We start from the raw sequence: 12,889 nt of genomic DNA, 5'->3' as shown, positions 1-12,889 counted from the left end.
CTCTTCTACTCTAGCGGTGACGGCTGAGTGCGACTGCGCGCGTTTTAGCTTGTAGGCAATATACGGCGGGTTCGAAGGCTAGCCGACTTTAGATAGCTGATGGCTTCGTGTGCGCTGTGTTCTCGCGGCAAGGTCGCGTTGAAACCAGCGGCAGCACGTAGGGGAATTCGCTCGCCGCTGCTGCCGCTCTTCATCGGGCCAGCGTTCTGACTGCGAGTGTCCGCGGTCATCGAGTGAGATGTGTTCGTGTTTGCCTGTACGCGCGTGACAATGTGCTTCTTAATTGCGTTAGTAAGTGAATCTCACAGAAGTTTATGCAGCTGATAAAACGACTAGCCTTACTTCGTTTATCTGTCTAATAATTTGCCAACGCAATCAATGCTTCGCATTTCGGGCGAAACTTGCTTTTTGCTACTGTTGACTTTACTGGTAACGATGACGACGCTCTGTTGATGACGGTTGTGATGATGTTGCATCGTACGCGCATACTCCTAAGCGGAAGCGTGCGAGCGCAGAAACGAATATCAATCAGTCAGTCAAACAGTTAAACATTCCGTCAGTATCCAGACCAACACTGACACCGCTCGTATTTCAGGAATGTGAAGATATTCGTGTGTGTATGGCCTCCCATAAAATTACAGCTTCCCTTACCTGCGTACGCAAATGAAGTTGCCGCGCTGCATGCTAATATGTATTCGCAGTGCACAAGCAAATGCAAATCCATAAGTGATAGCGCTGGTATTGCGAAGTCGTATAACTTTTTGACAATCGTTGTGCAATGTTTACTCAGCAGGTCGGCACACCGGCTATAGCACGTCGTCTCGTATAGCCGCTGTTGAGCGCGTATCACGTGATCCTCCCGGCGTGCACGCCGCAGGGTCCGCCCTCCCGAACCGCTTCCTGCGCCCCGCGACCAAACTCGTCGGGATGCGCGCGCCGGGCCTCACCTGCTCGCCAGCGCTCGTTCGACACACAGGGGGAAAGGGGAGCGCGCCGTGAGTGCCCTTAAGCAAGCACTTATTACTCGAGCTTTCGCGCCTCATAAATCGCCGGCTGCGGCGCGGTCGCGGCGAGCGTGACCAGCGCCAATAACAAAAGCGGCCCGCCGCGTCGGCTGGCGATCACACGCTGTTGGGTTCTGCTCGACAAAACGGCCCGGGACGTTAACAGCTCGTAAAAATCACGCAGGCCTGGATTTACGGCCCCCGCACGTCTCTTCCGTGCGCAGCGAAATAAGCGAGGGGGTTGCGTCGGATTGCGACCGCGCGCTCGGGGCCCCGCATTGATCGGGCACCTGCCGCCACGCCTGGCCGCCGCCCGGGAGACGACGCCAGCCCAGCGGTGGCAGCCACGGGCTCCTTTCGCTTACTGTTGCGGGTAACGGGCTCCAGTGAGACAGGGAGGAGCGCTGGCCAGCGCTGGAAGTTCCCCATATACGCTATAGCTGCATGACCTTCCGCGAACAGACGGCATTTTCAATGGCGAGATACGTTTTTTTTTTCGTGGTGTGTTGTTCGTTTGGTGCTGCCGCACTCGAACACAGAGAGGGAACGCGCACTTCCACCTTCGACGGTGATATGCTATACCCTTTCATGCTGCAGTACACGCAGACCTGCAACTCGCATAACAGATGTTTTTGGAGCGTAAGACAAGTTGCCTCGTCGTATATGCTGTGCGTGCTGTACCTCTCATTTCTGCGGTGAACACCGATTTTTCGCGACTTCCGTAAAACGAAAACTTTCGTGAACGATTCCTCCATTGAACGAAAACGGAAGTTTTCCAGGCAAGTGACGGCACGTGGCGTGGCGCGAAACCACTCAAAACTGCTCGCTTCGATCGGTGTACATGGGTGTTTCACATTTTACTGTAAACCGTTATCTCATTCAAGCCACCATTATAACAGCTCGGACAGCATCAAACAATTAACAAAATTGTAGCTCCATCATTCACTGTGCATTGAGGGCTTTTAAAGTCCTACAAGCCTTCTAAGGCTCCGTCGTTTATAAACCATGATACACAGAAGCTCGAACTGCCCGTGGAGCTGGATTACGGCCCTTGCGTCAGCGAACTGAACGTCTCAGGGACATATATGAGCTCCAAGGATTGCACACTCCTAATGTGAATTAGGCACTTCATTACACGCTGGTTAGAATTCTGTATGTCTTGCCGCAATTTTATTTTTATTTTTGGGCACCTCAACGAACGGAGCCTGCGTGTTCGGAGAAGACGATGCAATGTGCGCATATCGTTTCGGAAGTGAGCATCCTAGCACAGCGAGGCTGACGTGTTATTGCTTTTTAAACGCTAATGCCTGCAGGAGGTCCTGCACTGTACGGTGATTCAGCCGAGTCTGCGTAAAATGAAAGCCTGAGCACTCTGCCACGCTAGAGGGTTGTGCGCGCATACTCTGTACAGTGAGCGTATCTTAAAGCTAGCTCGCGTAGGGTTAATGAACCGACGCCTGATTATTGGGGTTTTAGTTAGTGTGCATAGGATCCTGACTCATTGCGTCGGCTTTTCTTTGTCTCCGTCAGGGAAAACAATGAAAGCAGATTGCAAAGAAATAAAGAAAGAAGGAAGGAAAGCAAAGACTGCGCGACTCACGTATTCGCGCCCTCAAACCAATTTGCATTCGTCGCCGTGCCCGGGTGGTCTGAATCCGCCAATGGGAGGTGCTCCACGATTGGTCTATGACAAGAGTTCATAAAGGAATGCTTCCGACTGAAGCGTGTGTGACTGAGGACCTATCGCGTTATTTTTGTGGACAAAAATGATAACTTCACACTTGAGCGGTGTTTTGTGTCCGTGGTCGGTTACCTGAGCCTCGTGCACCAGTGACAACTGTGGGTGCGCTGCACGGCCTGTATTAAAGACGCTTGTCTCGCGTAGCAGCGTTTCCCCATTGGTCAGCGTTTGGGCGTTTGCCACTAACGATAGCGATTGACATGGTAACGAGACGCTAGCCGCGATGATGGCCAATGGATGATGGCACTTACGAATGAACGGCCGAATTTGCAAAGCCATTTGTTCATAAGAATGATTTGCATTTGGGCGCCTAGCCGTCGCCAATACTATCTCCGCTATCACAATTGACCAACAACTGTTCTTATGAAGCGTTGTATAGTGCGCGAATTGCTTTGCGAATACGGGTCGAGAAGCATTGCAAATGCGCGTCCGTATTTTGTGAGGATTCATTTCGGCTTTCTCTATTCGTTTCGTTTCACGCAACCTGCTGAGTCTCGGATCGCGGTGATAGCTAGTTTCGTGAAAAGTTAGTCAAACATCAGGGCCTGTGTAATCTAAGGATTCCTTTACCTCGATTCTATTCACTTTTGATCATCCACCGCACCACTATCGAAGCGCGAAAAGAAACAGGATTGGAATGGAATAGTTACCTTAATCCGACGTAGCTTTCCTTTACGTAGGTAGTTATCGCAAACCGAGAATTAGCTCACGGTGCCTAACGTGGCACGCGCGAGGTCTGTTGATGGCTGTCGAACGGATGGACTCCTTTCGTAGCCGAAGTGGGCAATATCTCTGCCCAGGAGCACGTGGTTCCGGCGCTCTCTTTGTCACGCACATAAAGCGCGACATTAAAGGGTTCGTTTTTTTTCTTTTTCTCGTTTTTCATGCAGCATATGATGTTGTCACGTCCTTATACACAGAACTCCTCATTCGTAGAGGCGTTTCTTTACAGGACGGCGCTCGGACGCGCGTTTCTCGTGATTTCTGTCAAGGCAATAAACCAAACGACAATAGCGGGCGATATTCAATCGCGAACGGCACTTGCGCAAGAGAAGTTTTGCATATACGGGACCTCGGGTCAGCATTCACAGAGCAGTACTTATGCTATACTCGCGGACAACTTTCTGTGGAAATGAAGTGCAAGCTACGGAGGCAAAGTGCGCAAAAGTAAGAGCGCTACCGAAAAAAAGGGTCACACATTTTCATAAGCGTTAGTTTCAGCTGCGGAAGACAAAACACAAGGCACTTTATTTACTACAGCAGCATAAGGCAAAACACACCACTGAGTGCTAAATTTGAAGTCTTTTTTATGCTTTTCTCATTCCGCGTCTCCACAATTGCGAAACCGTCGCTTGTGGAAGCTACGCTGATTCAGTACTTGTTCCTGGAGTCCGAATGCGCTGTAAAACGCTATCAGACCGCTTGGTGCGGTGAAACGGGTGCAGAAGCTCCGCCATCGTAGATTTCCCTTCGTTACCACAAGAAAAGCTGTCCCCGAGTATACACACAGCCGCCCGTAAGAACAGGTGCGGATCAACAGTGTAGCATTTATTAGCGCAGCATTTAGCAGTTACTGCTGTCGTAGAAAGCTGTGAACTTGGCTCTGTGTATCTTTCTGCCGGAGTGAAAGTGGGGTTCGTACCAGGGGCGGGAAAGAGAGAAGAAAAGGTAGGTATCGCCAAGGCGACCGTTTCGTTCACAATTTTGTGGTTGGAAGGTCGCACCGTAATGACGCACTCCGGGGGTTCGACTCACGGAGATTAGACAACCGCCGCAGCGAAGTCGCGTCAAGGTCGCGCACGCGCAGCTTTTGAACGCAGGAGTTAACGAGGTGGTGTCAGCGGAAAGGTCGCGCATCAAAAAGTGCTCAATTACGCCTTTTTGCTGGGCTTTCGACGGAGTCAAGGTAATCGCTTGCTAACTGCACTGCTTTCAAGGCCTGACCTGTGACAGCCGGCGTCCGTGGATGCGCACAATTCACATGTCTGGGTGCCTGCCAGCGTTTACGCCGTAATCAAAGACCAAGTCCGTTGATAGACTGTTGCCGAAGGCAGTATTGCTGCGCTAACTCCTACGGCGCAGACGGGCGGACATTGAGATCCCTTTGTCGTAAGGGAGACTTTCTGTTGAAATGGTACTGCGTACCGAGAGAGGCTGATAACGAGAGGTAAAGACGGAGACTGAGCTGAACAACGTGCTGTTAGTCATACCCTCTACTAGCGCAAAGGAGTATATATACATTGAAAGGTAAGAGAAAAATATGAGGAAATGAAATGTATGCGCAAACGACGCGCTTCATATGGGAAAAAAAGAAGGATTTATGCGCCTAATGCAGACGTACTTTTTTGACAGATGCAAGCATTCAGTCTATAGCATTCAGCCATATCGAAATTAGTCTTCTATACGGCTAAGCTTCCCGACCAAACAAGGTGCCAACTGCTTGCATGTTAGCTTCACCACGCCACGTGTGCAGATGGCACCAGTAAGAACGGGAGCGACGGTTGCACTAGCGCGGTAGCGTTATGCCAAACCGTTCCGGTACCGCAACACGACTTGCGCCCGTCTCTAAGTTATTAGAGAGCTTTAGTTTAGGGGACGCAAGTACTAGGGGCGACGTTACTGCGCATGCGCAGGCACCTATGTCTGGGTCTGCGCATGCGCAATACCGGCCCCCTAGTTCTTGCGTCCCCTAAACTAAAGCTCTCTATTAATTACACCGAAAGTACGCTCAGCAGAGCGGCATGAAAACAAACGCCATGCTCTATATAGGCAACGCTGGCTATTCCGAGGTCCCCATGTTTGTTTTTAAACTTTTTTTTTATCCCCCGCCTCGTATGTTTTCACCGAGACGCACTCGTCGAGCACCTCGGCTGTCATTCTCGGGAGAAGAAACAACTCGGGCGTCCGGAGAGGCGTCCCGTGCAACAGCCGCATCTGGCCGAGAGCCACGGGCAGGCCAGGGCGCTGTGCGGGCGCCGCTGGTCGCGAACTGCTCCTCTTTCCGCTTCCTGGCCCGTTACTCTCTTTCGTGGGCCGAGAATTTGCCGACCGGTGCTATCGTGCGGAAGTGCGGATTTAGATAAGCCGGGATTAGACACTGGGGGTCACTAATGGCCCCGGGCTTAGCGGCTCAGGTGCGTCCCTTCTCGCGATTGCCCTCCCTCGGGCCCCGGCATCCTGTCTCCAAAACAACTCGCTGTCATTTCGGCCCGACGTGGCTGGTAATCGTGGTCGTGACGCAGCAGACCTGCCCGTATCAAGGTGTGCGTTTACTGCAGCTCATTCTGACATTGACACGCATAGATATATAGTCATAGAAACTATCCATGATATGATTAACAAAAATCAGGCCCTTTGGTTCCCTTTCTTCTCGTTAATCACACACACATATATATATATATATATATATATATATATATATATATAGTATACGACCAGATGACCCACATGCGGCGCTTACATTGGACACTGGGCGGACAAGTATAATGAAAGTGGCGAGTTGCTGCCAGTTCAGAATACGTTGCACGAGTGAATACTTGGCGTTGTGAGTTGCCTCTCACTCAAATCAACTTTGGTAGGTGCAAAGGTCCAAACCTCCTCTTCTATCTTACAGTCCGCGTTCATACAGCGCAAAGAGGGTGCGTTTTATCGTAACAATTGCTTTTTTTTTTTTTGGTTTGTGTGAGGGGATGGACAAACCTTGAGGTGTGCCATTTTGACTCATGCCGTCGCAGATTTTCTGAATGTGTCTCTAACAGATCTCACGAAGGCGATGCTTTCGCCACAGAACTATGTAATATACAACTGTGTTGATAGACAATCAAGCTGAGTGCCTCAATAAGTGCATGCGTATTTAATTTTAATAAAAGGCTGACAGTATATACCAAAAACTAGTGGAACCACTGCTTAGATGATGATGTATTTGTTATTATTGTTATTGTTGTTGTTGCTCCGCGTCCATTGATTTGAATGTGTTAAGTGCGCTGATGCCGGGGTCATAACCAAAATTACGAAAAAAGAAACTTAAAATAATCAGGCTTATTGACGCTACGAAATGCACATGCTATGTCTGTTTTGCACGTCAGTGCAGTGAGAGTATTCTTGTCTTTTTTTTTCATAAGTAGGCTATTAGATTTTGAAACGTGCAAAATGTGTTTGATGTCATTTGTCTAAAAGAATCACTTTTCTCCGCTCGAGGAGTCGAGGAATCGGCGAGGCTATTGCCGCTGTCCGCGCACTGTATGTTCTACAGGCAGCGCGTGCCCGGTGAAAGCGTCGTCCGGCAGCTGCATGCGCATGGTTGTTCTTCGCAGGTGGCAGGTGCAGCGCCCGGACGAAGGCGCAGCCGACGGACTCGTGATCGGGCCGGCATGCGTGACCGCTGAACCATGCGGCTGCACGTGCTTGTACTGCTGCTGCTGGCGTCGGCCGGCGGCGGCTGGTCGCGAGAGCGCTGCGAGGACATCACTATCCCCATGTGCAAGGGCATCGGCTACAACCAGACATCCATGCCGAACCAGTTCAACCAGGACACGCAGGACGAGGCCGGCATGGAGGTGCACCAGTTTTGGCCCCTTGTGGAGATCCAATGCTCCGACGACCTCAAGTTCTTCCTCTGCTCACTGTACACGCCCATCTGCATGGAAGAGTACGCGGGCAGCGTGCCGGCCTGCCGCTCCGTGTGCGAGAGGGCGCGCGCGGGCTGCGCGCCCATCATGCGCCAGTATGGTTTCGCGTGGCCCGAGCGCATGAACTGTGACGCGCTGCCGCAGTACGGCGACCCGGAGCAGCTGTGCATGGACGCCAAGGAGGGTGCGCGACCGGACAGCGCCGATACGAGCCTCGTGGTGGCCCCCCCGGTACCTCCGAGCAAGCCCAGGGGAGGCTCGCGGCCCCGGCAGCGCGAGAGGCAGCCCGGCGGCCGGGGCGCGTCGAGCGGCGACTGCGACTGCCCGTGCCAAGCGCCGCTCATCAACACGTCCGATCCGCACTTCTACGCGCGCGGGCTCTCGTCGAGACCGCCAGAGTGCGCGCTGCCCTGCCGCATGGTCTACTTCAACGGCTACGACCAGACCTTCGCTACGTACTGGGTGAGCACGTGGGCCGTGCTGTGCTGCGTGTCCACTAGCCTCACGGTGCTTACGTTCCTCATCGACACGGCTCGCTTCCGCTACCCCGAGCGACCAATCATCTTCCTCTCCTTCTGCTACCTCATGGTATCCGTCGGCTACCTGGTGCGCCTGGCCATGGGTCACGAGCCCATCGCCTGCGACGGCAATGTGGTCCGCTACTACGTGAGCAGCCGGCCGTTCGCCTGCACTCTCGTGTTCATCCTGCTCTACTTCTTCGGCATGGCGAGCTCCATGTGGTGGGTGATCCTCACGCTCACCTGGCTGCTGGCTGCGGGCCTCAAGTGGGGCAACGAGGCCATCGCGGGATACTCGCAGTACTTTCACATGGTGGCCTGGGCCGTGCCCACCGTCAAGACCATCGTGGCCGTGCTGTTGAGCGCCGTGGACGGGGACTCGGTCGCCGGCGTCTGCTACGTCGGTAATCAGGACCTGACCAATCTGCGAGCCTTCGTTCTCGGACCGCTCTGCGTCTACTTGCTGTTAGGCACCTCCTTCCTGCTGGCCGGCTTCGTGTCACTCTTCCGCATCCGTTCCGTTATTCGCGCCCAGGCGCGCGCCAAGGCCGACAAGCTCGAGAAGCTTATGATCCGCATCGGCATTTTCTCGGTGCTGTACACGGTCCCAGCTACAGTGGTCATCGCCTGCTACTTCTACGAGCACCATTACCGAGAGCCCTGGCTGCGCCGCTTGCGCTGTCCCTGCCCACGCAACAACGAGGCTCCCAGGCCACACTTCTTCATGTTCATGGTCAAGTACTTCATGTGTCTAGTCGTGGGCATCACGTCTGGCTTCTGGATATGGTCCGGCAAGACGCTGGAATCCTGGTATAATTTCTACGCCAGGCTTTGCGGAGGTCGCCGTCGACGAGGTCGCAGCGTGGCTGGTGGAGGCGTTGGTGATTTTCCAGATCCCCATGTACGAACATTCAAACAGTCCATGAGTCCAGTCAGTCACATCGGGCAGTTATCCAGCCATGGCGGCAAGCAGTTGCCGCTGTCACACGTGTGAGGACGCTTCCTGCTGGTGCCCGAGTTGAACGGCGTGCATCTCCAACACCTTCCGTCTAGTCCGCCGCCCGGATTCGGGCTTATTCTTAGTGCATGTTGCAGCAGCGTCAGCAGCTCACTTGCGCTACGATATCACGCCCGCGAGGCCAGGCGCTGCTGGTCAGTGAAATAATATGTGCCGCGCAAGTCCCGCTGAGCCCATCCTTTTCAGAGAGAGCGGAAGGCTACAGCTGGACTGCTTCTGAACTAAGACGTGCAGCAGCCGTCTAAAAGTCCCGGAAACTATTTCGCTCCATTACATGCGAAAGGTTGCGTAACCTAGGAGCGCACCGAGAAGCAGTCACTGAAACCTTCCAGCGCTCGTCGCTTAGCATTCATGCAGGTAACAGGGCTGAGCTGGAAACTGTTAACCGTATGATCAGTTTTACCCAGTGTCCCAACTTTATTCGTATAGTTGTTCGCAACATAATTTTTGGTGTGATTCTACAGCTGATGTTACCTAGCGCAGTTGATGTAGTCGCGTGGTTCTGGACGCCCGTAATGACTACCACAGTATCTGTTGTACCCTGTGTCTGATGTGTAAAAACTTCGCTCGCCACTGAAAAGCGGTAGCACACCTTTCCGTGCTCAAAAAGAGGACTTCAGGTTGCAGAACTTAGAATGGAGACCATAATGGAGGCTTATGTGTGGCCATGGATCTCTAAGGTGAAAGAAAAGTGTATGACGCAGATAAGAAAGTCAGTGCAACGCTATCGTTACGGCTGTGTGTAGTGTAGATACGTCGATCCCGACTATTCCTAGAACATGCTTTACCTTTTGATTTATTGATGTTGCATTGATCTTCACGTGGGTAATACAATCTACATTAGATATCAGTGCGAACAAACGCTTCCATCACATCCGTGTATACGTGCTTTGCTTTAGTTTTAGATGACTGAACACCCTTCTGTAGGTTCTTCGTACTGCTTACTCTGCAATACTGTGGCGCGCACTCTGTCGCATTGCTGGATATTCTTCGCAGTGGACAAAGACTCGTTCCCTGCGTGATACGTGATTGAAATGTGTGTCGATTATTAGTGCTCGTTTGATATCTGTTGTCTCCTGGGGCGTACCCATCACGGATCGCCCCGATTCTCCTGTAGTAGGAGCTTACCGCAGTCGAAGCGCGCAGCCGGCGCTGTTCACAGCGAGAGGGTCACCTCGCCGGTGTCAGCTGTCCTGTATAGTAGCCAAGAGTTCCCAGCGGAGGGGCCCCAGCAAGGCTACGCTGATGTATGTTGGGTGTTTGGTTTCGAGTCGCAGAGCGAGCAGCTAGGGGCAAGCGGTCGCGGACAGGGCGTCTCGCGGAATGCCCCGGCAGCGACGCCGGATATGCCACCTTGCGGCGAGTCGCGCGCTGCGCCCTTGCAGAGAGCAAGCCGACTCAAAAACGGAGACGGAGGAATGCCTGCTGCGACTCCGGCTGTCGGCGCCGTGTCTCTGGAAAGCTTCAAGACGAGGCGAGGGGCCCTTCTGCCATTTGTATGCAGCGCGCGACGCCGCGTGGGCCCTGTACCTCGGCTGACCTATTTCACGGCGTCAGTACCGGCTCCCTGCCGCACCGCTTCGCCCCTACACGCACACAACCCCTCGATGTCGGAGCTTGCGTCGTTTGCGAAAGGCCCTGGGCTTTGCGGCCGAGCTGTGGTGAAGTGAAGCCGCCTGTAGAGGAATGCTTTTGTTTGTGTTTCCGATCTCGCAATCGGTGGGCTCGTGTTTGCATCAACAACACAAAGAAGCGTGTGTTTTGTGTACTACGATGTTAATGCAGATGAAGAATCGTGCACCCACGCTGTGAACAAAAAAAAAAAAAGAAAATGCGCCAGGAGGAGTTTGAGTGTCCACGCAATCTTAACTGTACCGTCTCGCCTGGTATGTTTTCCAAAACTCTGAGCACTTGAAAAGGGCTCGACAGCGTTCGGGTAAAATATACTAGCTCAAGTGTCAAGTGGTCTACGAAGGCCGAGCTAAGAAGGAAATATTCTGTGCACTTGCTCAACGCAGCGCCAAAATACCGAATGTGCATAGGTTATTCTTTGTGCACAAATCCATTTTGTATGTTATCACAGAGTCTGTGTTTCATGTATTAAGTGGTCTCCACGTCGATGAAGAAGAAAAAAAAAAAGGACAGCTAAGGAGTGTCGCCGCCCAGCGTGAAACTTCTCGTCATTATTTCGTGGTGTCAGTGGTGTTATCAGCGTCATGTGGGCCAATAACGACTTGGGCTCGTAGCCGCGGATTCCAATGCCCAGGTAACAACCTTGTTGTATGTGTAGCAGCGGCGCTCTTGTACACCTACCAAGCGCCGACAGACGCGCTCCTCCATGAGGCTCGTGTCACGAGTGAATCAAAGGCTGCACCTCGTCGTCCATACGGTGTGGTCCAGGTCAGATTTGTACATGCTTTTCGGGAGAGCGACATTGCAAACTATGTTGAATTAGTGCAACAAGAATCCCGCCGCTTTTCAGCACTCTTTAATCATACCACTTGTGAAACTCCCCACAGAGCTCATTGCAAAAAAGAAAAAAAAGAAAAGGGGGAAAAAGGTAGAGAAAAGAAGAACAAAAAAAAACGCCCTCATTGATCGGAAATTTGAAGGCCGGCTTATTTTTCACGTAACCTGCGGCGAACAGCCAAACGAGGAGACGCTGCCATGTTGTAACGTTGCAGGGACAGTTGCGCATGTTCTGGGCCACTCCCGAGAGCCACACACGTCTGCCATGGCTTCTAAAAAGTGGTAACTGGAAATGGCCAGATCTTGAATGATGAATTGATCAAATAACTTCCATTCTTATTATCCGCTGGACCAGGCCGGCCGACTGTGCTGATAAACGTAGGCGGGACTCCGCACTAGCCCACTACGAAGAACAAAAATGAATTGAATTTGAACAAAAAAATTTACACTAATCCTGCCCTCACCAATAATTTCAGCACCAGCCAGCGCCATTTCGTGTCGACGACGGGGCAACGGCAAGGACACAACTCGCGCACCGACGCCAAGTGGCGCCACCCAGTGCACACCGAAGCCCGGTAAACCGGCGCTCAGTGTAGCTCTTGCCAGCCGCAGGTATCTTCCCGAAGAGTTTGTACACTGCGGCTCGGGCCCAAGAGGAAGGAGCCGTCGGGAGTGTCAACGCGATCGCCGAACGGGGGCGAGGCCTCTGCCAGCCTACAGGCCCTCTGGGTCGGCTGTCGTTCGTTACGCCATACGTATTGCTGCAGCTGAGCCGCCTCAGCGCGAGCCCATTCACTTTGTCTCGAATGCAATGTCCTCGAAGCTCGGCCAACTTTTTCAGTTCCGCTGTCCCAGCCATCGGGGCGGCAGCAGAAGAAGGAACATATCACAAGTGGCCAACAGTTTACACCTCTATTTGAAACGAGTCGCGTCGCTGTACAAACACTTTCTCTGTGTCTACCACTTTGCACAAACCACAGGGTCTACGCTGACGAAGATAGAGAGAGAAAAAAAAAGAGGAATTATCCGTGCGTGCTACGTTACAGGTGTATCTATACATGCTCATGTTCCACGTTCATTTGTCACGCCATTTTTTTGTTCGCTTAGGTGTAGCATAACTCGTGTACATTTTGTTTATGTATATATAAAGAAATATTGCTATTGTCATTGCTATTACCAATTATCACCAGACGTTGTCACTTCCGTCGTCATTAAGCAACGTTCGCGGGGCATCCGTTGAGTGTGTATAATTTAATGTACATTATCATTAAAGAAAAGAACCGTATTGTTGATATAATCTGTGCGTGTTGTCTGTTTCTTCTTTCTCTCCCTTCACCTTGGCACGGCCGTCGAGGACGACACGAATGATCTTGAGACTCCCCCCTCCCTCTCTCTCTCTCTCTCTCTCTCCCCCAGGGCACAAAGGTTGCTCACCGCGAGCATTCTAGCGAACCCTTAGCGCAAACGTGGAGCTCGACAAGGGGTCTGTTCGACAAGGCGCAGAGAAGACT

The 12,889-nt window shown here is 52.3% G+C and overlaps 1 protein-coding gene across 1 annotated transcript in view; it reads left to right on the top strand.

The window, feature by feature from the left end:
* The window catches only part of fz2 (frizzled 2), a 70,993-nt gene extending 58,318 nt beyond the window's left edge, over positions 1-12,675 (top strand). The window contains exon 2 of the mRNA XM_065431398.1: positions 7,059-12,675. Coding sequence (XP_065287470.1) covers positions 7,134-8,885 — 1,752 coding nt within the window. The 5' untranslated portion in view covers positions 7,059-7,133 and the 3' untranslated portion in view covers positions 8,886-12,675. The remainder of the gene's footprint in view (positions 1-7,058) is intronic.
* Positions 12,676-12,889: the final 214 nt, after the last annotated feature.

This window comes from Dermacentor albipictus, chromosome 1 (assembly GCF_038994185.2).
Source record: "Dermacentor albipictus isolate Rhodes 1998 colony chromosome 1, USDA_Dalb.pri_finalv2, whole genome shotgun sequence".
In the NCBI taxonomy this organism is placed as follows: Eukaryota; Metazoa; Arthropoda; class Arachnida; order Ixodida; family Ixodidae; genus Dermacentor; species Dermacentor albipictus.
This window is presented reverse-complemented; position numbering and strand designations above follow the sequence as displayed.